Genomic DNA, 22,046 nt, shown 5'->3' on the forward strand with positions numbered 1-22,046 from the left:
CTACTGTTCCAGCTGTCCTGGTTTATTATATATATATATTTTATGTCGTTACCATAGTTACAGGTGTGTAAATCCCAAATACCGCCCTATTCCGTAAATAGTGAACTACTTTAGACCAGGGCCTACAATGATCTGGTCAAAAGTAGTGCCGTGTTTTCTGTTTTATCAGTCAGTGAGACCATTTTTTTTCACAGATGAGCCCTGAATTACAGAAAATATCAAATGCAAACAGAAATATAAACACTCATTCCAAAAAAATCAGGTCCTCAATCAGCTTTCTGAATTGCACCCGAACATCAAATTTAAGATTGTTCCAAAAATAAGGTGCAAAAACTAAAAGCTGATTTACCTAACTCACTAGAAACCAAAGGACTTTCCATCCCTGAGACCCGGGGTGGAGACTCCTGTCTGTAGTGATGATGAGACCAGGGTGGAGACTCCTGTCTGTAGTGATGATGAGACCAGGGTGGAGACTCCTGTCTGTAGTGATGTTGAGACCAGGGTGGAGACTCCTGTCTGTAGTGATGATGAGACCCGGGGTGGAGACTCCTGTCTGTAGTGATGTGGAGACTCCTGTCTGTAGTGATGTGGAGACTCCTGTCTGTAGTGATGATGAGACCAGGGTGGAGACTCCTGTCTGTAGTGATGATGAGACTCCTGTCTGTAGTGATGATGAGACTCCTGTCTGTAGTGATGTGGAGACTCCTGTCTGTAGTGATGATGAGACCAGGGTGGAGACTCCTGTCTGTAGTGATGATGAGACCGGGGTGGAAACTCCTGTCTAGTGATGATGAGACTCCTGTCTGTAGTGATGATGAGACCCGGGGTGGAGACTCCTGTCTGTAGTGATGTTGAGACCAGAGTGGAGACTCCTGTCTGTAGTGATGTTGAGACCCGGGGTGGAGACTCCTGTCTAGTGATGATGAGACTCCTGTCTGTAGTGATGTTGAGACCAGGGTGGAGACTCCTGTCTGTAGTGATGATGAGACCAGGGTGGAGACTCCTGTCTGTAGTGATGATGAGACCCGGGGTGGAGACTCCTGTCTGTAGTGATGATGAGACTAGGGTGGAGACTCCTGTCTGTAGTGATGTGGAGACTCCTGTCTGTAGTGATGTGGAGACTCCTGTCTGTAGTGATGATGAGACCAGGGTGGAGACTCCTGTCTGTAGTGATGTTGAGACCAGGGTGGAGACTCCTGTCTGTAGTGATGATGAGACCCGGGGTGGAGACTCCTGTCTGTAGTGATGTTGAGACCAGGGTGGAGACTCCTGTCTGTAGTGATGTTGAGACCAGGGTGGAGACTCCTGTCTGTAGTGATGTTGAGACCAGGGTGGAGACTCCTGTCTGTAGTGATGATGAGACCCGGGGTGGAGACTCCTGTCTGTAGTGATGATGAGACTCCTGTCTGTAGTGATGAGACCAGGGTGGAGACTCCTGTCTGTAGTGATGAGACCAGGGTGGAGACTACTGTCTGTAGTGATGATGAGACCCGGGGTGGAGACTCCTGTCTGTAGTGATGTGGAGACCAGGGTGGAGACTCCTGTCTGTAGTGATGTGGAGACTCCTGTCTGTAGTGATGTGGAGACTCCTGTCTGTAGTGATGATGAGACCAGGGTGGAGAATCCTGTCTGTAGTGATGATGAGACCCGGGGTGGAGACTCCGGTCTGTAGTGATGTGGAGACTCCTGTCTGTAGTGATGTGGAGACTCCTGTCTGTAGTGATGATGAGACCAGGGTGGAGAATCCTGTCTGTAGTGATGATGAGACCCGGGGTGGAGACTCCGGTCTGTAGTGATGATCAGACCCGGGGTGGAGACTCCGGTCTGTAGTGATGATGAGACCAGGGTGGAGACTCCTGTCTGTAGTGATGATGAGACCGGGGTGGAGACTCCTGTCTGTAGTGATGTTGAGACCCGGGGTGGAGACTCCTGTCTGTAGTGATGATGAGACCAGGGTGGAGACTCCTGTCTGTAGTGATGTTGAGACCCGGGGTGGAGACTCCTGTCTGTAGTGATGATGAGACCAGGGTGGAGACTCCTGTCTGTAGTGATGATGAGACTCCTGTCTGTAGTGATGATGAGACCAGGGTGGAGACTCCTGTCTGTAGTGATGTGGAGACTAGGGTGGAGACTCCTAGCTGTAGTGATGTGGAGACTCCTGTCTGTAGTGATGATGAGACCCGGGGTGGAGACTCCTGTCTGTAGTGATGTGGAGACTCCTGTCTGTAGTGATGTGGAGACTCCTGTCTGTAGTGATGATGAGACCAGGGTGGAGACTCCTGTCTGTAGTGATGATGAGTCCTGTCTGTAGTGATGAGACCAGGGTGGAGACTCCTGTCTGTAGTGATGATGAGACCGGGGTGGAAACTCCTGTCTGTAGTGATGTTGAGACCCGGGGTGGAGACTCCTGTCTAGTGATGATGAGACTCCTGTCTGTAGTGATGATGAGACCCGGGGTGGAGACTCCTGTCTGTAGTGATGATGAGACCAGGGTGGAGACTCCTGTCTGTAGTGATGTTGAGACCAGGGTGGAGACTCCTGTCTGTAGTGATGATGAGACCCGGGGTGGAGACTCCTGTCTGTAGTGATGATGAGACCGGGGTGGAGACTCCTGTCTGTAGTGATGTGGAGACTCCGGTCTGTAGTGATGTGGAGACTCCTGTCTGTAGTGATGTGGAGACCAGGGTGGAGACTCCGGTCTGTAGTGATGATGAGACTCCTGTCTGTAGTGATGTGGAGACTCCTGTCTGTAGTGATGTGGAGACCAGGGTGGAGACTCCTGTCTGTAGTGATGATGTGACCCGGGGTGGAGACTCCTGTCTGTAGTGATGATGAGACCAGGGTGGAGACTCCTGTCTGTAGTGATGATGAGACTCCTGTCTGTAGTGATGAGACCAGGGTGGAGACTCCTGTCTGTAGTGATGATGAGACCAGGGTGGAGACTCCTGTCTGTAGTGATGTGGAGACTCCTGTCTGTAGTGATGTGGAGACCAGGGTGGAGACTCCGGTCTGTAGTGATGATGAGACTCCTGTCTGTAGTGATGTGGAGACTCCTGTCTGTAGTGATGTGGAGACCAGGGTGGAGACTCCTGTCTGTAGTGATGTGGAGACCAGGCTGAGCAATCAGGGGAGAAGGGTCTTGGTCAGGGAGGTGAACAAGAACCTGATGGTCACTCTCAGAGCTCCAGAGTTCCTCTGTGGTGATGGGAGAACCTTCCAGAAGGGCAACCATCTCTGCAGCACTCCACCAATTAGGCCTTTATTGTAGAGTGGCGAGACAGAAGCCACTCCTCAGTAAAAGGCACATGAATGCCCTCTTGGAGTTTGCCAAAAGTCACCTAAAGACGCTCAGACTATGAGAAACAAAGACGAAACCAAGATTGAACTCTTTGGTCTGAATGCCAAGCGTCACGTCTGGAGGAAACCTGGCACCACCCTTACGGTGAAACATGATTGTGGCAGTATCATGTTGTGGGGATGTTTTTCACCGGCAGGGACTGGGACACTAAACTGAAAGTAAAAGACACAAAAACAAAACTTAAGAATGGTAAGGATAGAAAGAGCACACATAGAACAGATCTACAGCTTCTTAGACTTGCTTTCAAGTAGAGTGATAGATCTATAACTCAAATTTCTAAGTGAATTTGGTCGGGTGCCCCAAGAAGTTACATTTTTCCACTTTAATGTTCTACAAAAATACCTAGAGAATGTTTTAATATATTTAATTAGTATGAATAATTGAAGTTTATCATAAAAATATTGAAATTACTCATGTACTCTCTAATTTATCCTTCTTTACAATAAAGAATGAAGTGTTCCAATTTGCCAGCATCGACAGAAAACATTTGGTCTCCGGACAATATGTGTTTGAAGAAGAGTCATCCATCCTGTTTTCAATGCCTTTCTTGTTTTTTGTATAGTGTAATAGAGTTCTTAAGCTATTTAGAATGGAATCATGCTGGGGGTTAAGATAATGGGATGATTCTGTAAGGTGTCCCTGAAAGCACATTTTCAGAAAAGTGTCCCACTTTTCACCCACTATTCACCCAAGCTATAAACACCCTAAAGACTGTGGCAAGTGCGCTAGTTGTGTCACTGTGATTACGCCTGCACGTCATGGTTCACCAGCAGCCCCCAAACATCTAACCAATAAGCCACATTTAGGTTATTATTACAGATTGTAAATTAAAGATACATTTTTTCTTGCAAAAAAGTTGTATTATATTATTGAACGATTGACTATGACTTTTGAAATCACCCAGCAGTGCTATTTGCAGAGTTAACTCCAGGTAAATGTTGCAATTCTTGAGCCATTCTTGGATCTGTGACCAAAAACAAGCTACACATGGACACTACCAAAACACATTATCTAATAATTCTGTCTCTTCACAGCTACATCTGCAGAGCTGGGATGGTTGTATCCCGCATACATTTAACATTCTATTGGTTGCAAGAATTTTGTATAATAATTCAAATTTAAAACTTCTAAGCTGTGAATCCAGCGTCATATTGCGCATCAACCAATACAAAAACAATGTTTTTTTAATCAAATGATATATTTGAGTTTAACATAATATTTGTTGTATTATTTGGATTAAACTGAAATTGCAACCAACTTTCTATGGCTTGTTTTAAAATTGTAACGTGGGTCGTCTAAAGGGGACCAAGGTGCGGCGTGTCGAGTGCTCATATTTACTTTATTAATGAAACACTTAACAAAAACAACAAAACGACCACCAACAGTTCCGTCAGGTAACACATACAAAACGGAAAACAACTACCCACAAAAACCCAGGAAGAAAAACCCCTACTTAAATATGATTCCAATCAGAGGCAACGAGGACCAGCTGCCTCCAATTGGAGATCAACCCCCCCGAAAAAAACATAGAACACAAACATAGAAATAGAAAACATAGAAAAACACAAAACACCCCCGTCACGCCCTGACCTACTCTACTATAGAAAATGACATCTTACTAAGGTCAGGACGTGACAAAAATAGCTATATTTTGGAGATTATTTCATTTTTAAAATAACCGAAAGTGAGAGGTTGTAATATGAATAAAAGGAAAATGGCCATTTTTGAACACGGGATGAGACATTCTTACTAATCTGCTAGAGAACCAGTTCGGATTTACACTACGGTCAAAAGTTTTAGAACACCTACTCATTCAAGGGTTTTTCTTTATTTTTACTATTTTCTACATTGTAGAATAGTAGTGAAGACATCAAAACTATGAAATAACACATATGGAATCATGTAGTAACCAAAAAAGTATTAAACAAATCAAAATATATTTTATATTTGCGATTCTTCAAATAGCCACCTTGATGACAGCTTTGCACACTCTTGATATTCTCTCAACCAGCTTCATGAGGTAGTCACCTGGAATGCATTTCAATTAACCGTTAATTGAAAAAAAATGTAATTTGTGGAATTTCTTTCCTTCTTAATGCGTTTGAGCCAATTAGTTGTGTTTAATAACCGAAAGTGAGAGATTGTAATCTGAATAAAGGGAAAAAGGCCATTCTTGAACATCAGGTAAGACATTCTTAATAATCTGTTAGTGAGAGGTCTAATGCTTTAATATTTTCTAATTTCTGCCCTCCGAATTCAAATTCATTATATAAATAGGCCCATTTATTTTTGTCTGCGTTGCCGTTCCAAATAAAATGGAATATTTTTGCATCCTTCCCTCTCCTCGCCCCTACCTGGGGTCAAACCAGGGACCCTCTGCACACATCAACAACTGACACCCTTGAAGCATCGTTACCTATCGCTCCACAAAGCCGCAGCCCTTGCAGAGCAAGGGAAACAACTACTTCAAGGTCTCAGAGCGAGTGACGTCACCGATTGAAACGCTATTAGCGCGCACCCCACTAACTTGCTAGCCATTTCACACCGGTTACACTCACCCTCCTTTTGACCTCCTCTTTTTCCGCAGCAACCAGTGTGTCACGTCTGCTCCCGCTCTTCCCTTCCCCTGGCGCTTGAGGGCGCCAGATTACCCTGCATCACATGTTCCTGCCATCCATCACCCACACCTGCCTTCCCTCGTCACTCGCATCAGCGTTATTGGACTCACCTGGATTCACTAATCACATGTTCATTTCCTCCCCTATATTTGTCTGTTCCCTGCTGCTGTATTGGTACATTAAATACATTTTATAATCCCTACATTAATTACATTTTATGAGCCCAAACCCAAAAAGCCCAAATGATTGCGATTCATATTTTTTTCCTTCCTATTTTTTTGTTTACCAGTACATAGCCTATGATAGGCTACACATTACGCACAAGAGAAAAACATAAAAGTTAATAGATGTAGCTAGCTATATGCTCTCTTGGATAAATAAATGAAACACGCTCCAGCAAGCGAATCTTTTTGAGTGTGGACTGTATTGCTGTATGGTATTATACTATATAGACTGTAATTACTCACCTCTTTCAAACTATGAAGCTGGGAGAGAACATGTGATGCAGGTGCAGGACATGTGGCGTACAAAGTTACAATTACAGACTAGAACATTTTATTTGAATTTTTTAATATAATTGGCCCTATTTAACATTTTAATGATTAGTAGGCTGACACATGCATAACTTTCATAATATTTCCCCTAATGTTGTGCGACGTACATATTAGCCTACCTCCTTTCTCTATTGTTGCTTCATTCCTTCCTTGCGTTCAACAGCTAAATGAAATGTCTCGTCCTGATCTTCATCGTTGTAATGACATGCTTGAATAAGGTGGCTTTCTTTTGATGAAGATCAAACCGTTACGGGTCTGAATAAATAACTGCTATAGGGAAGGGAAGGAAAGGGAAAGGGGGATACCCAGTCAATTGTACAACTGAATGCCCACAGCCTAATGCCAATCCCGCGTTCTCTTTTCTTTTAAACTCCCCGGCCGGTGCCGTGAATTCTATTGGCTGCTGTAGGCTATTTAACATTCAGCAAACAAGAGCTTTTCATCCTTCTTCCAATAGTCTATTAGTATAAGAATTGCTAAAAAGACATTCTTCCAGCAAGCTATTCTAGTCTAGATTTTCCTGGGACTCCAAGAGCTAAGGAGCGGTTTTTTACATTTTAGGTGAAAATTGAAAAAAATGGACCGATCCTTAAGAGGTTTTAAACATGGTGGAGGCAATGTGATGGTCTGGGGGTGCTTTGGTGGTGGTAAAGTGGGAGATTTGTACAGGGTAAAAGGGATCTTGAAGAAGGAAGGCTATCACTCCATTTTGCAACGCCATGCCATACCCTGTGGACGGCGCTTAATTGGAGCCAATTTCCTCCTACAACAGGAAGGTGACCCAAAGCACAGCTCCAAACTATGCAATAACTATTTAGGGAAGAAGCAGTCAGCTCGTATTCTGTCTATAATGGAGTGGCCAGCACAGTCACCGGATCTCAACCCTATTGAGCTGTTGTGGGAGCAGCTTGACTGTATGGTACATAAGAAGTGCCCATCAAGCCAATTCAACTTGTGGGAGGTGATTCAGGAAGCATGGGTGATATCTCTTCAGATTACCTCAACAAATTGACAACTAGAATGCCAAAGGTCTGCAAGGCTGTAATTGCTGCAAATGGAGGATACTTTGACGAAAGCAAAGTTTGAAGGACACAATTATTATTTAAATTAAAAATCATTATTTATAACCTTGTCAACATCTTGACTATATTTCCTATTCATTTTGCAACTAATTTCATGTATGTTTTCATGGAAAACAATAACATTTCTAAGTGACCCCAAACTTTTGAACAGTAGTGTGTATCTTGGCATTCTCTCAACCAGCTTAATGAGGTAGTCACCTGGAATGCATTTCAATTAACAGGAAAGTATTCAGACCCCTTGACTTTTTCCACATTTTGTTACATTATAGCCTTATTCTCAAATGGATTAAGTAGCAAAAATTCCTCGGCAATTCTACACACAATACCTCATAATGAGAAAGTGAAAACAGGTTGTTAGAAATTTGTGAAAATGGATTTTAAAAAAACAGAAATACCTTATTTACATAAGTATTCAGACACTTTGCTATGAGACTCGAAGTTGAGTTCAGGTGCATCTTGGGGGTGGGGAATGGAGGGGGAGATTTTTTCCCGGGGACTATGGGGGGGGGGGGGGGGGGGTCTTGGATGGTTGGTGGCCTGGCGATTTGGAGCTTGGGCCGGTGGCCGATGGGTCGCTGGTTCGGGTCCCGATTTGTCGACGTGCCCTTGGGCGGGGCACTTGACCCTGGTTGCTCCTGTGGGTCTTTCTAGATGAGAGTCTGTGGGTCTCTCTGGATGGGAGTCTGTGGGTCTCTCTAGATGAGAGTCTGTGGGTCTCTCTAGATGGGAGTCTGTGGGTCTCTCTAGATGGGAGTCTGTGGGCCTCTCTAGATGGGAGTCTGTGGGCCTCTAGATGGGAGTCTGTGGGCCTCTGGATGGGAGTCTGTGGGTCTCTGGATGGGAGTCTGTGGGCCTCTCTAGATGGGAGTCTGTGGGCCTCTCTGGATGAGAGTCTGTGGGCCTCTCTGGATGGGAGTCTGTGGGTCTCTCTGGATGAGAGTCTGTGGGTCTCTCTGGATGGGAGTCTGTGGGTCTCAGGATGGGAGTCTGTGGGTCTCAGGATGGGAGTCTGTGGGCCTCTAGATGGGAGTCTGTGGGTCTCTGGATGGGAGTCTGCTAGTTGACTGAATATAATGTAAATGTTGAGCGACTTCACAGCAGGTAGAATGTATGTTTTAATATTCAATAATAAAAATTACATATATAAACAATAATAATGAGCTTTGATTTTATAGCCTCTGTCTCTTGCACAATATGCAAAATGTGCTCTGCTGGCCTCTCTCCTTAAAACTCTACAGCTGAAATAAATAACAAATAATCTTTACAGGTAAAAAATAAGGTTACCCCCTGAAAGCCAGATGGAGATATGTCAATTAGACGTGCATTTAGTCAATTAGATGTGCATTTAGTCCTTATATTACTGTAGCATATGCTGCAGCAAATGTAGGGACCACAATGGAAATAAGCCATTGACTTTACTGTGCAATCCCTGTCACTCTTAAAATTATTTGTGTATATATATTATTTTTTTACTGATAAATAAAATCAATAAATCTAAACTTGTGCAGCGGCCATTTGATGAATGGAAAGAGAGCTGTTACAAAACAACAAAAACGTTTCATGACATTCGGAGATTGTCAAGCCAAGCCTTCTATACTGGGTAAGCCTAAAATAGGGAGGGATGGGTTTTCAGTTTGTCACGATTGACATAGCCTTATTTATTGTGGTGTTGAAAAATGCAAACCATGATATTGAAGTGCCCAAAGTCGATATGTTTTGTTAATTGGTTTTGTGGTGCATTGGCACAGAAACCTGTTGGTGGAAAATTTGTTGCATATATTTCATATAATTATAAATGTGGCATCAAAATGTTGAAAATCTGATTTCCCCATAGCTGATCATTGTCTGCAGGCGGCTCTGATGGTGAAGTAATGAAACAGGAAGGGAAACCCTCAACCTTCTGGCCCATAGCCCTGCGTGGCATCGACTGTGCCACAAAAGCATGCTAGTTAGCCAACGTCATTAGTCATCTATGGGCTACGTTGATATCCACATTTATAAAATGTAACTTGGCAAGTCTGTTAAGAACAAATTCTTGTTTACAACGACAGCCTACCCCGGCCAAGCTCTAAACCGGACAACGCTGTCCTAATTGTGCGCCACCCTATGAGACTCCCAAGCATGGCCGGTTGTGATACAGCCTGGAATCAAACCAGGTCTGTAGTGACGCCTCCAGCACTGAGATGCAGTGCCTTAGACCGCTGCGCCACTCAGGAGCCCATGATCACAGGGAAGCTACTGTTATTTGAGGTCATGCACATTGTTTTGAATTAATTATCAGAGTGGGGGAGGGTGTTCCATGTATTTTACAGTACAAGGGGAGGGTCATGTGAAAAATATGTTTTATGTGGGGGGGGGGGGGGGGCTGCATTTTTTTTATGACACCTTGATTCGGACCAGCCCCTTGTTAGTGGAAGTGTAGTTTAGTAGGATGGAGGCTCTATAGCTGTATGGATCTGTAACTGCTACAGTGTAGTTTAGTTGGATGGAGGCTCTATAGCTGTATGGATCTGTAACTGCTACAGTGTAGTTTAGTAGGATGGAGGCTCCTATAGCTGTATGGATCTGTAACTGCTACAGTGTAGTTTAGTTGGATGGAGGCTCTATAGCTGTATGGATCTGTAACTGCTAGTGTAGTTTAGTAGGATGGAGGCTCCTATAGCTGTATGGATCTGTAACTGCTACAGTGTAGTTTAGTAGGATGGAGGCTCCTATAGCTGTATGGATCTGTAACTGCTACAGTGTAGTTTAGTAGGATGGAGGCTGTATGGCTGTATGGATCTGTAACTGCTACAGTGTAGTTTAGTAGGATGGAGGCTCCTATAGCTGTATGGATCTGTTACTGCTACAGTTTAGTAGGATGGAGGCTCCTATAGCTGTATGGATCTGTAACTACCACAGATTAGTTTAGTAGGATGGAGGCTCTATAGCTGTATGGATCTATAACTACCACAGTTTAGTTTAGTAGGATGGAGGCTCCATAGCTGTATGGATCTGTAACTGCTACAGTGTCGTTTAGTAGGATGGAGGCTCCTATAGCTGTATGGATCTGTAACTGCTACAGTGTAGTTTAGTAGGATGGAGGCTCCATAGCTGTATGGATCTGTAACTGCTACAGTGTCGTTTAGTAGGATGGAGGCTCCTATAGCTGTATGGATCTGTAACTGCTACAGTGTAGTTTAGTAGGATGGAGGCTCCTATAGCTGTATGGATCTGTAACTGCTACAGTGTAGTTTAGTAGGATGGAGGCTGTATGGATCTGTAACTACCACAGTTTAGTTTAGTAGGATGGAGGCTCTATAGCTGTATGGATCTGTAACTGCTACAGTGTAGTTTAGTAGGATGGAGGCTCTTTAGCTGTATGGATTCATTCGAATTTCTTGCCGCGTTCTGAGAAATGTAGTTGAGCCGGAAACTTTCTTCATGCCTACTTTATACCGGGGGATTCTTTGTGTGCCGTACCCTCAAGCCGGAAGTTGTTGGTATCCATCAAATATTTCATACGTAGCTAGCTAACTGAATGGATGATTTATCGCCCATCTAATTGGGGTGCATTTATAACTAATGCCTTCCCCAAAAAGTCATAAATGAAGAAATTGGTGCCTCACAAGACCTAATACTAGTAACGACGTTATTCCCGGTAAGTGTCCATAGATGGCTAACGACGGTGGCTAACCTCTAAACCTGGCTAACGGACTAGGTAGCTAGCTAGCAATATCTCCCTGGCTCTCCAGCAAACAAGAATACATAGATAGTAGCTAGCTAGCTAACCGATAATGTAACGTTAGCTAGCTAATAACACAGCGAGACATCATAGCTACCTTTGGCTTATTTCGCCGTATCATGTGTCAGTGGCCAGTTTACTCATGACAACAAAGCAATTGGCTAAGCAGAAACAAACTAGTAATTGGTTTGCGTGTCTAGTGGTTGGCTTGTGTATTTCTTCTGACCAATTGGTTTTCTGTCCAATGTTGTGTGTGTGTGTGTGTGTGTGTGTGTGTGTGTGTGTGTGTGTGTAGCCGGCGGGTTGCCATGGCTACTAGGATGAAGTTAAAACTGAAGACTGTGTTTGTACTCTACTTCATGGTCTCACTCATGGGCCTCATCTACGCTCTCATGCAGCTTGGTAAGACTGTCTATCTCTCCTTTCCTTGTCTTCTCTTTTCTCGTCACCTTTACTTGTATCCTGTCCGCATCTCTCTTGGTTCCTTTCCCCTGTCTCCTCTCTGTCTCTTCTCCTTTGTTATCACTGACAGTCCTATGAAGTCCTCATAGATTAGTAGTCTCAAAGGAATGTATCACAAATCGTTATTGAGACAATCGTTGTTTGGTGAACATAGTCCTAACCAGAGCCATACCTTTACAAATAAGATGTATAAATATATGGCTTTGGTCCTAACTAGACTTTACTTTCGTGAGATGTAGTGCACTGAATAGGAGACAGGAATTGGGCTGCATTTACATTTACTGAATGGAAGACAGGAATTGGGCTGCATTTAAATTGACTGAATGAGAGACAGGAATTGAGCTGCATTTACATTTACTGAATGGAAGACAGGAATTGAGCTGCATTTAAATTTACTGAATGGGAGACAGGATTTGGGCTGCATTTCAATTGACTGAATGGGAGACAGGAATTGGGCTGCATTTCAATTGACACCTTAACTGACTGTATAACCTGTTTCTGTCCCCAGGCCAGCGCTGTGACTGTGCAGAGCATGACATGCCCAAGGACCGTACTATCTCTCGTCTGCGGGGGGAACTGCATCGGCTGCAGGAGCAGATGAGGAAGGCTGAGCCCACCAAACCCCCCCAGAAACTAGCAGTGAAACCGTCCCAACCCACCATCTACGTCATCACACCAACCTACACCAGGTAGGAAGGTGGACAGAGAGAGAGAGACCCACACACTTTCTTTACCACCTGTTGTCTCTTCACTCTCTCGTTCCTTTCCTCGCACCATCTCTAACATTCTGTCCATCCCTTTCTCTAGGTTTGTCCAGAAAGCAGAGTTAACCCGGCTTGCCCAGACGTTCCTCCATGTCCCTCAGCTCCACTGGATCCTGGTGGAAGACTCTCCCCATAAAACCCCTCTGGTCTCTGGGTTCCTGGCCTCCAGCGGCCTGGCCTACACACACCTCCACACCCCCACGCCACGCGACCGCAAACTACAGGAGGTGGGTTCAGATCCAGTCGCTGACCAGGCTCACTAATTTGCATGTCAGTCATCTGCCAGACCTCACAATGCCTAGATAGCTAACTGCATAATATAAAGAAATCTGATGCACATCCTTATTTACTCACTTACAAACTCCTACAGGGTCTACATTTAAATTAAAACAAAGAATTAATAAAATTACTATATTGATTGATGGATTTATCATTTGATTTATTGATTGGTTATTCCCCCAGGGTGACCCTAGCTGGTTGAAGCCCCGCGGGGCGGAGCAGAGGAACGAGGGGCTGCGGTGGCTGAGAGAGGACAGGAGGGGGCAGCCTGGAGCAGACACACAGCTGGGGGTGGTCTACTTCGCTGATGACGACAACACATACAGCCTAAAGCTCTTTGAGGAGGTAGGAGACAGACACACTGATCTGGCATCTTCTAGCTCTTCAACCCTGGGGGCTGTGCCAGCTAGTTGTCCTAAATATTCTGATTTAACTTCCACTTTTCAAGAAATAAACTTGACAACCAACAAGACATATTAAAGTTTAGCTTTCAAAATGAACCACAAAATTATATATATAAAAAAAATGTACCCCCTTTTTCTCCCCAATTTCGTGGTATCCAATTGGTAGTTACTGTCTTGTCTCATCGCTGCAACTCCCATACGGGAGAGAGGCGAAGGTCGAGAGCCGTGCGTCCTCCGAAACACAACCCAACCAAGCCGCACTGCTTCTTGACACAATGCCCACTTAACCCGGAAGCCAGCTGCACCAATGTGTCGGAGGAAACACCGTACACCTGGCGACCGTGTCAGCGTGCACGGCGCCCGGCCCGCCACACGAGTCACAATGGGACGAGAACATCCCTGCCGGCCTAACCCTCCCTTAACCCGGATGATGCTGGGACAATTGTGCACCGCCCCATGGGTCTCCTGGTCGCGGCCGGCTGCGACAGAGCCTGGACTCGAACCAGGATTTCTAGTGGCCACTCGGGATGCCATGAACCACAAAATTAAGAGCTATATCTAAGTGTTATATCACCCACTGGTGTGGCTCATTCTTGTTGACTAGTTTAAAACTGGACTGTAACATCTCTCTAGATGTGTGGTACCCAGTGTGTCTCTGTAACATCTCTCTCTCTAGATGTGTGGTACCCAGTGTGTCTGTAACATCTCTCTCTAGATGTGTGGTACCCAGTGTGTCTCTGTAACATCTCTCTAGATGTGTGGTACCCAGTGTGTCTCTGTAACATCTCTCTCTAGATGTGTGGTACCCAGCGTGTCTCTGTAACATCTCTCTAGATGTGTGGTACCCAGCGTGTCTCTGTAACATCTCTCTCTCTAGATGTGTGGTACCCAGTGTGTCTCTGTAACATCTCTCTCTCTAGATGTGTGGTACCCAGTGTGTCTCTGTAACATCTCTCTCTCTAGATGTGTGGTACCCAGTGTGTCTCTGTAACATCTCTCTCTCTAGATGTGTGGTACCCAGTGTGTCTCTGTAACATCTCTCTCTAGATGTGTGGTACCCAGTGTGTCTCTGTAACATCTCTCTCTAGATGTGTGGTACCCAGTGTGTCTCTGTAACATCTCTCTCTAGATGTGTGGTACCCAGTGTGTCTCTGTAACATCTCTCTCTAGATGTGTGGTACCCAGTGTGTCTCTGTAACATCTCTCTCTAGATGTGTGGTACCCAGTGTGTCTCTGTAACATCTCTCTCTAGATGTGTGGTACCCAGTGTGTCTCTGTAACATCTCTCTCTCTAGATGTGTGGTACCCAGCGTGTCTCTGTAACACTCTCTCTCTCTAGATGTGTGGTACCCAGCGTGTCTCTGTAACATCTCTCTCTCTAGATGTGTGGTACCCAGCGTGTCTCTGTAACATCTCTCTCTCTAGATGTGTGGTACCCAGCGTGTCTCTGTAACATCTCTCTAGATGTGTGGTACCCAGTGTGTCTCTGTAACATCTCTCTAGATGTGTGGTACCCAGTGTGTCTCTGTAACATCTCTCTAGATGTGTGGTACCCAGTGTGTCTCTGTAACATCTCTCTCTAGATGTGTGTCTCTGTAACATCTCTCTCTAGATGTGTGGTACCCAGTGTGTCTCTGTAACATCTCTCTAGATGTGTGGTACCCAGTGTGTCTCTGTAACATCTCTCTAGATGTGTGGTACCCAGTGTGTCTCTGTAACATCTCTCTCTCTAGATGTGTGGTACCCAGCGTGTCTCTGTAACATCTCTCTCTAGATGCGCGGTACCCAGCGTGTGTCTGTGTGGCCAGTCGGCCTGGTGGGAGGGATGAGATATGAGAGACCTGTGGTCGAGGCGGGGAAGGTTGTACGCTTCCATACTGGCTGGCGCCCCAGCCGCCCCTTCCCATTGGACATGGCTGGCTTCGCCGTGTCGCTCAAGCTGGTGATAGCCAATCAGGACGCATGTTTCGACGGCGACGCACCGATGGGGTTCCTGGAAAGCAGCTTCCTGCAGGGATTGGTTACCATGGACGAACTGGAACCGAAGGCGGAGAATTGTACTAAGGTGTGTGTGGGGGGGGGGGAGTGGTTGGTAAAACTATAATAGAATAGTGGTGTTGAACCGGTGATGGTGTATGGGGGGGGGGGGGCTGTTCATGGTGTATGGGGGGGGGGGCTGTTGATGGTGTATAGGGGGGGGGCTGTTGATGGTGTATGGGGGCATGTTTTTGAGTCACGTGTATGTGTGTGATTGACAGGTGTTGGTGTGGCACACGCGGACAGAGAAGCCCAAGATGAAGCGAGAGGAAGCGCTTCAGAAACAAGGCCTGGGTTCTGATACTGCTGTAGAGGTGTGAGGACCAGACACCATACAACTACACACACACACACACACACTACATCTGCTTTAAAACATTCCATGCGTCTGAAAAAGGCTCCCTGTATAGTGCAATACTTTTGTCCAGAGCCCTATGGGTCTCTCTAGCTGTAAGGGTTCACTTTATGGGTCTCTCTAGCTGTAAGGGTTCACTTAATGGGTCTCTCTAGCTGTAAGGGTTCACTTAATGGGTCTCTCTAGCTGTAAGGGTTCACTTTATGGGTCTCTCTAGCTGTAAGGGTTCACTTTATGGGTCTCTCTAGCTGTAAGGGTTCATTTAATGGGTCTCTTTAGCTGTAAGGGTTCACTTTATGGGTCTCTCTAGCTGTAAGGGTTCACTTAACTTAAGAATCTGACCCTTTTTTTTCAATTTTCGCCTAAAATGACATACCCAAATCTAACTGCCTGTAGCTCAGAACCTGAAGAAAGGATATGCATTTTCTTGGTACCATTTGAAAGGAAACACTTTGAAGTTTGTGGAAATGTGAAAGGAATGTAGGAGAATATAACACATTAGATCTGGTAAAAGATAATAAAAACAACATTTTTTTTTCTTTTTTGTACCATCATCTTTGAAATGCAAGAGAAAGGCCATAATGTATTATTCCAGCACAGGTGCAGTTTAGGTATTGGCCACTAGATGGCAGCAGTGTATGTGCAACGTTTTAGTCTGATTTGCATTTCTGTTCAAAATTTTGTATCAAGACTGCCCAAATGTGCCTAATTTGTTTATTAATAACTTTTCATGTTCAAAACTGTGCACTCTCCTCAAAACAATAGCATGGTATTATTTCACTGTAATAGCTACTGTAAATTGGACAGTGCAGTTAAGATTAACAAGAATTTAAACTTTCTGCCCATATCAGATATGTCTATGTCCTGGGAAATGTTCTTGTTACATACAACCTCATGCTAATCACATTAGCCTACGTTAGCTCAACCGTCCCGCAGGGGACCGATCTCTCGAGCTGTAAGGCTTTCCCAAACCCCCCCCCCCACGTTTAGGATTTTGCCCTAGCTGATTTTTAAATAACCAACTCATCACTAAGCTTTGGTTATTTGAATCAGCTGTGTAGATGTTAGGGCAAAAACCAAAAGGTGCACCCAGGGGAGGGGGGGTTGGGAAACCCTGTTCCAGCTAGCTGTACTATGCTGATGCTGTATATGGAACTAACAAGATATTCTTAGTGGTACACTATCCTCTATATGTGTTTACGGAATAGGGTGGCATTTAGGATGCAGACACAATGTACATAATGTAAGATATTATCTGAAGGCTGTTTTTAAGACCAGTCAACCTATTTAAATTTGTCGTAACTGTGACTGTGTTTGTGTATGTAGTTCCAGTTAAAAGTTTGGACACACCTACTCATTCAAGGGTTAAAAAAAAAAAATGAAAAAAAAAGTTCCTTTTCTACATTGTAGAATAATAGTAAAGACATCAAAAGAACACAAATGGAATCCTGTAGTAAGCAAAAAAAGTGTTAAATAATTCTAAATATATTTTAGATTCTTCAAAGTAGCCACCCTTTGCCTTGATGACAGCTTTGCACACTCTTGGCATTCTCTCAACCAGCTTCATGAGGTAGTCACCTGGAATTAATTTCAATTAACAGGTGTGTCTTGTTGAAAGTTAATCTGTGGAATTTCTTTCCTTAAAGTGTTTGAGCCAATCAGTTGTGTTGTGACAAGGTAGGGGTGGTATACAGAAGATAGCCCTATTTGGTAAAAACCAAGTCCATATTATGGCAAGAACAGCTCAAATAAGCGATGTTTTTTGAAGTGCAGTCGCAAAAACCATCAAGCGCTATGATGAAACTGGCTCTCATGAGGACCACCACAGGAAAGGAAGACCCAGGGTTACCTCTGCTGCAGAGGATAACTTCCTTTAGAGTTACCAGCCTGATTCACGCAGCCCAAATAAATTCTTCACAGAGTTCAAAGGAGGTGTGAATCAGGCCTCCATGGTCAAATTGCTGCAAAGAAACCACAACTAAAGGAAACCAATAATAAGAAACACGAGCAATGGACATTAGACCAGTGGGAATCTGTCCAAATTTGAGATTTTTGATTCCAACCGCCATGTCTTTGTGAGACGCAGAATAGGTGAATGGATCTCTGCATGTGTGGTTCCCACCATGAAGCTTGGAGGAGGATGTGTTAAGGTGTCGGGGTGCTTTTTCTGGTGACACGGTCAGTGATTTATTTAGAATTCAAGGCACACTTAACCAGCATGGCTACCACAGCATTCTGCAGCGATATGCCATCGCATCTGGTTTGCGCTTAGTGGGACTATCATTTGTTTTTCAACAGGACAATGACCCAACACACCTCCAGGCTGTATAAGGGCTATTTTACCAAGAAGGAGAGTGATGGAGCGCTGCATCAGATGACCTGATCTCCACAATCACCCGACTTCAACCCAATTGAGATGGTTTGGGATGAGTTGGATGGACTGCAGAGTGAAGGAAAAGCAGCATATGTGAGAACTCCTTCAAGACTGTTGGAAAACCATTCCAGGTGAAACTGGTTGAGAGAATTCCAAGACTGTGCAAAGCTGTCATCAAGGCAAAGGGTGCCTACTTTGAAGAATCTCAAATATATATATATACTGCTCAAAAAAATAAAGGGAACACTTAAACAGCACAATGTAACTCCAAGTCAATCACACTTCTGTGAAATCAAACTGTCCACTTAGGAAGCAACACTGATTGACAATAAATTCCACATGCTGTTGTGCAAATGGAATAGACAACAGGTGGAAATTATAGGCAATTAGCAAGACACCCCCAATAAAGGAGTGGTTCAGCAGGTGGTGACCACAGACCACTTCTCAATTCCTATGCTTCCTGGCTGATGTTTTGGTCACTTTTGAATGCTGGCTGTGCTTTCACTCTAGTGGTAGCATGAGACGGAGTCTACAACCCACACAAGTGGCTCAGGTAGTGCAGCTCATCCAGGATGGCACATCAATGCGAGCTGTGGCAAGAAGGTTTGCTGTGTCTGTCAGCGTAGTGTCCAGAGCATGGAGGCGCTACCAGGAGACAGGCCAGTACATCAGGAGACGTGGAGGAGGCCGTAGGAAGGCAACAACCCAGCAGCAGGACCGCTACCTCCGCCTTTGTGCAAGGAGGAGCACTGCCAGAGCCCTGCAAAATGACCTCCAGCAGGCCACAAATGTGCATGTGTCTGCTGAAACGGTCAGAAACAGACTCCATGAGGGTGGTATGAGGGCCCGACGTCCACAGGTGGGGGTTGTGCTTACAGCCCAACACCGTGCAGGACGTTTGGCATTTGCCAGAGAACACCAAGATTGGCAAATTCGCCACTGACGCCCTGTGCTCTTTACAGATGAAAGCAGGTTCACACTGAGCACGTGACAGACGTGACAGAGTCTGGAGACGCCGTAGAGAACGTTCTGCTGCCTGCAACATCCTCCAGCGGTGGGTCAGTCATGGTGTGGGGTGGCATTTCTTTGGGGGGCCGCACAGCCCTCCATGTGCTCGCCAGAGGTAGCCTGACTGCCATTAGGTACCGAGATGAGATCCTCAGACCCCTTGTGAGACCATATGCTGGTGCGGTTGGCCCTGGGTTCCTCCTAATGCAAGACAATGCTAGACCTCATGTGGCTGGAGTGTGTCAGCAGTTCCTGCAAGAGGAAGGCATTGATGCTATGGACTGGCCCGCCCGTTCCCCAGACCTGAATCCAATTGAGCACATCTGGGACATCATGTCTCGCTCCATCCACCAACGCCACGTTGCACCACAGACTGTCCAGGAGTTGGCGGATGCTTTAGACCAGGTCTGGGAGGAGATCCCTCAGGAGACCATCCGCCACCTCATCAGGAGCATGCCCAGGCGTTGTAGGGAGGTCATACAGGCACGTGGAGGCCACACACACTACTGAGCCTCATTTTGACTTGTTTTAAGGACATTACATCAAAGTTGGATCAGCCTGTAGTGTGGTTTTCCACTTTAATATTGAGTGTGACTCCAAATCCAGACCTCCATGGGTTGATAAATTGGATTTCCATTGATTATTTTTGTGTGAATTTGTTGTCAGCACATTCGACTATGTAAAGAAAAAAGTATTTAATAAGATTATTTATTTCATTCAGATCTAGGATGTGTTGTTTAAGTGTTCCCTCTATTTTTTTTGAGCAGTGTAAATATAATATTTTGATTTGTTTAGCACTTTTTTTGGTTACTACATGATTCCATATGTATTATTTCATAGTGTTGATGTCTTCACTAGTATTCTACAATGTAGAAAATAGTAAAAATAAAGAAAAACACTTGAATGAGTAGGTGTGTCCAAACTTTTGACTGGTACTGTATGTATACTGAGTGGTGTGTGTGTGTGTGTGTGTGTGTGTGTGAGTACTTGGGTAGCAGAATTCTGGGAACTTTCTCCAAGTCCCCAGGTTTTCTAGAAGTCCCAGTTGAAAGATAACCGAGCATGAGTCGGGAACAAGCATGAAATCTGGAATCTTCTAACCAGGATTTTCTGGAAAACTGTAGTTTAGCCACCGTGTGTAATAGTAGAGTACTTGGCAGTAGATAATGATACTAAGTGGTTGAGTGTATTGTGGTGCCTGTTGAATCTGTCTGTAAGAACGTTAAGTGTGTACCAAATGGCATCCTATTCCCTTTTATAGTGCACTACTTTTGACCATGGTCTATAGGGCTCTCCAAAGTAGTGCACTATATACAATATATAGGTTGTCATTTGGGAAACATTCTCAGTATTATGTGGCCGTTGTCCCTGCCTTGAAAATAAATACATCATTTATTTAATCATGAAAATAAACATTTTGTTGTTTGTGAAATTCTTTGTGCCGTTTTGTCTTCTTCAGAGGAAGTTCAGGTAATGACCGCATGTGTCTGGCTTTTTGTTCAGGTTCACTGAACGGAGGCGTTTTATTAGGCTAGTGTCAGCGACTGTGAAAGACCACTAACCCACCTGTTCTCTGTGTGACTCCCATTGTAGAGAATAAAGACTAAGTAGTGCCAATGATGAGCCGTCGCTGTGGTGGTGGCGAGCCGTCGCGGTGGCGAGCTGTCGCGGTGGCGAGCCGTGGCGGTGGCGAGCCGTGGCGGTGGCGAGCCGTGGCGGTGGCGAGCCGTCGCTGTGGCGGTGGCGAGCCGTCGCTGTGGCGGTGGCGAGCCGTCGCTGTGGCGGTGGCGAGCCGTGGCGGTGGCGAGCCGTCGCTGTGGCGGTGGCGAGCCGTGGCGGTGGCGAGCCGTCGCTGTGGCGGTGGCGAGCCGTCGCTGTGCGGTGGCGTCGGCGAGCTGTCTGCTGGAGGGCAACTTTCTTCGTCTGTGTGTCACTCGCCTCTTTCTTTTTTGTCTCTGACTGCCTTCTTTACCCTGCTTGTCTCTCTTCCTCTCTGTCTTTTGCATAGTAAGGACCTATCTTTAACACCCAGTAGGCACACAGTCTGTATGACCATGATGGTAAACCCTGTTCATTGAGTCCCAAATGATGGCCCCCTATTTACTATCATTTGAAACGATACAATGACTGAGGTTAAAGTGTAGACCGTCAGTTTTAATCTGAGGGTATTTTAGTGAGTAGTGATGAGTGAGAAAGTTAGACGCACAAACATCATACCCCCAAGACATGCTAACCTCTCACCATTACAATAACAGGGTAAACTGTGACAGGTAAAATGATAACCGCGACCTGCTTTATCTCCGAAGGCAGGGCTCTCCAACCCTGTTCCTGGAGAGCTACCTTCCTGTAGGTTTTAACTCCAACCCTGTTCCTGGAGAGCTACCCTCCTGTAGGTTTTAACTCCAACCCTGTTCCTGGAGAGCTACCCTCCTGTAGGTTTTCTCTCCAACCCCAGTTGTAACTAACCTGATTCAGTTTATCAACCAGCTAATTATTAGAATCAGGTGAGCTAGATTAGGGTTGGAGGTAAAACCTACAGGAGGGTAGCTCTCCAGGAACAGGATTGGAGGTAAAACCTACAGGAGGGTCTCTCTCCAGGAACAGGGTTGGAGTTAAAACCTACAGGATGGTAGCTCTCCAGGAACAGGGTGGAGTTAAAACCTACAGGATGGTAGCTCTCCAGGAACAGGGTTGGAGGTAAAACCTACAGGATGGTAGCTCTCCAGGAACAGGATTGGAGGTAAAACCTACAGGAGGGTCTCTCTCCAGGAACAGGGTTGGAGTTAAAACCTACAGGATGGTAGCTCTCCAGGAACAGGGTGGAGTTAAAACCTACAGGATGGTAGCTCTCCAGGAACAGGGTTGGAGGTAAAACCTACAGGATGGTATCTCTCCAGGAACAGGGTTGGAGTTAAAACCTACAGGAAGGTATCTCTCCAGGAACAGGGTTGGAGTTAAAACCTACAGGAAGGTATCTCTCCAGGAACAGGGTAGAAGTTAAAACCTACAGGAAGGTATCTCTCCAGG

The 22,046-nt window shown here is 45.2% G+C and overlaps 1 protein-coding gene across 1 annotated transcript; it reads left to right on the forward strand.

Annotated features, from left to right (window-relative positions):
• Positions 1-11,055: 11,055 nt before the first annotated feature.
• On the forward strand, positions 11,056-20,451 carry b3gat3 (beta-1,3-glucuronyltransferase 3 (glucuronosyltransferase I)). Its single transcript, XM_014156691.3, has 7 exons — positions 11,056-11,252; positions 11,632-11,738; positions 12,307-12,487; positions 12,606-12,789; positions 13,025-13,186; positions 15,020-15,310; positions 15,504-20,451. The coding sequence occupies exons 2-7, from the start codon at positions 11,645-11,647 to the stop codon at positions 15,600-15,602; spliced, it is 1,011 nt and encodes a 336-aa protein (XP_014012166.1). The 5' UTR covers positions 11,056-11,252; positions 11,632-11,644; the 3' UTR covers positions 15,603-20,451.
• Positions 20,452-22,046: the final 1,595 nt, after the last annotated feature.

Source organism: Salmo salar, chromosome 18 (assembly GCF_965601325.2).
Source record: "Salmo salar chromosome 18, fSalSal1, whole genome shotgun sequence".
Taxonomy (NCBI): Eukaryota; Metazoa; Chordata; class Actinopteri; order Salmoniformes; family Salmonidae; genus Salmo; species Salmo salar.

Excerpts from the sequence above, each read along its gene's own strand:
- b3gat3 (XM_014156691.3), top strand. The coding sequence starts at position 11,645 with ATGGCTACTAGGATGAAGTTAAAACTGAAGACTGTGTTTGTACTCTAC. Across the intron at positions 11,739-12,306 it reads CTACGCTCTCATGCAGCTTG|GCCAGCGCTGTGACTGTGCA; the intron begins GTAAGACTGTCT and ends TTCTGTCCCCAG. Across the intron at positions 13,187-15,019 it reads GCCTAAAGCTCTTTGAGGAG|ATGCGCGGTACCCAGCGTGT; the intron begins GTAGGAGACAGA and ends ATCTCTCTCTAG.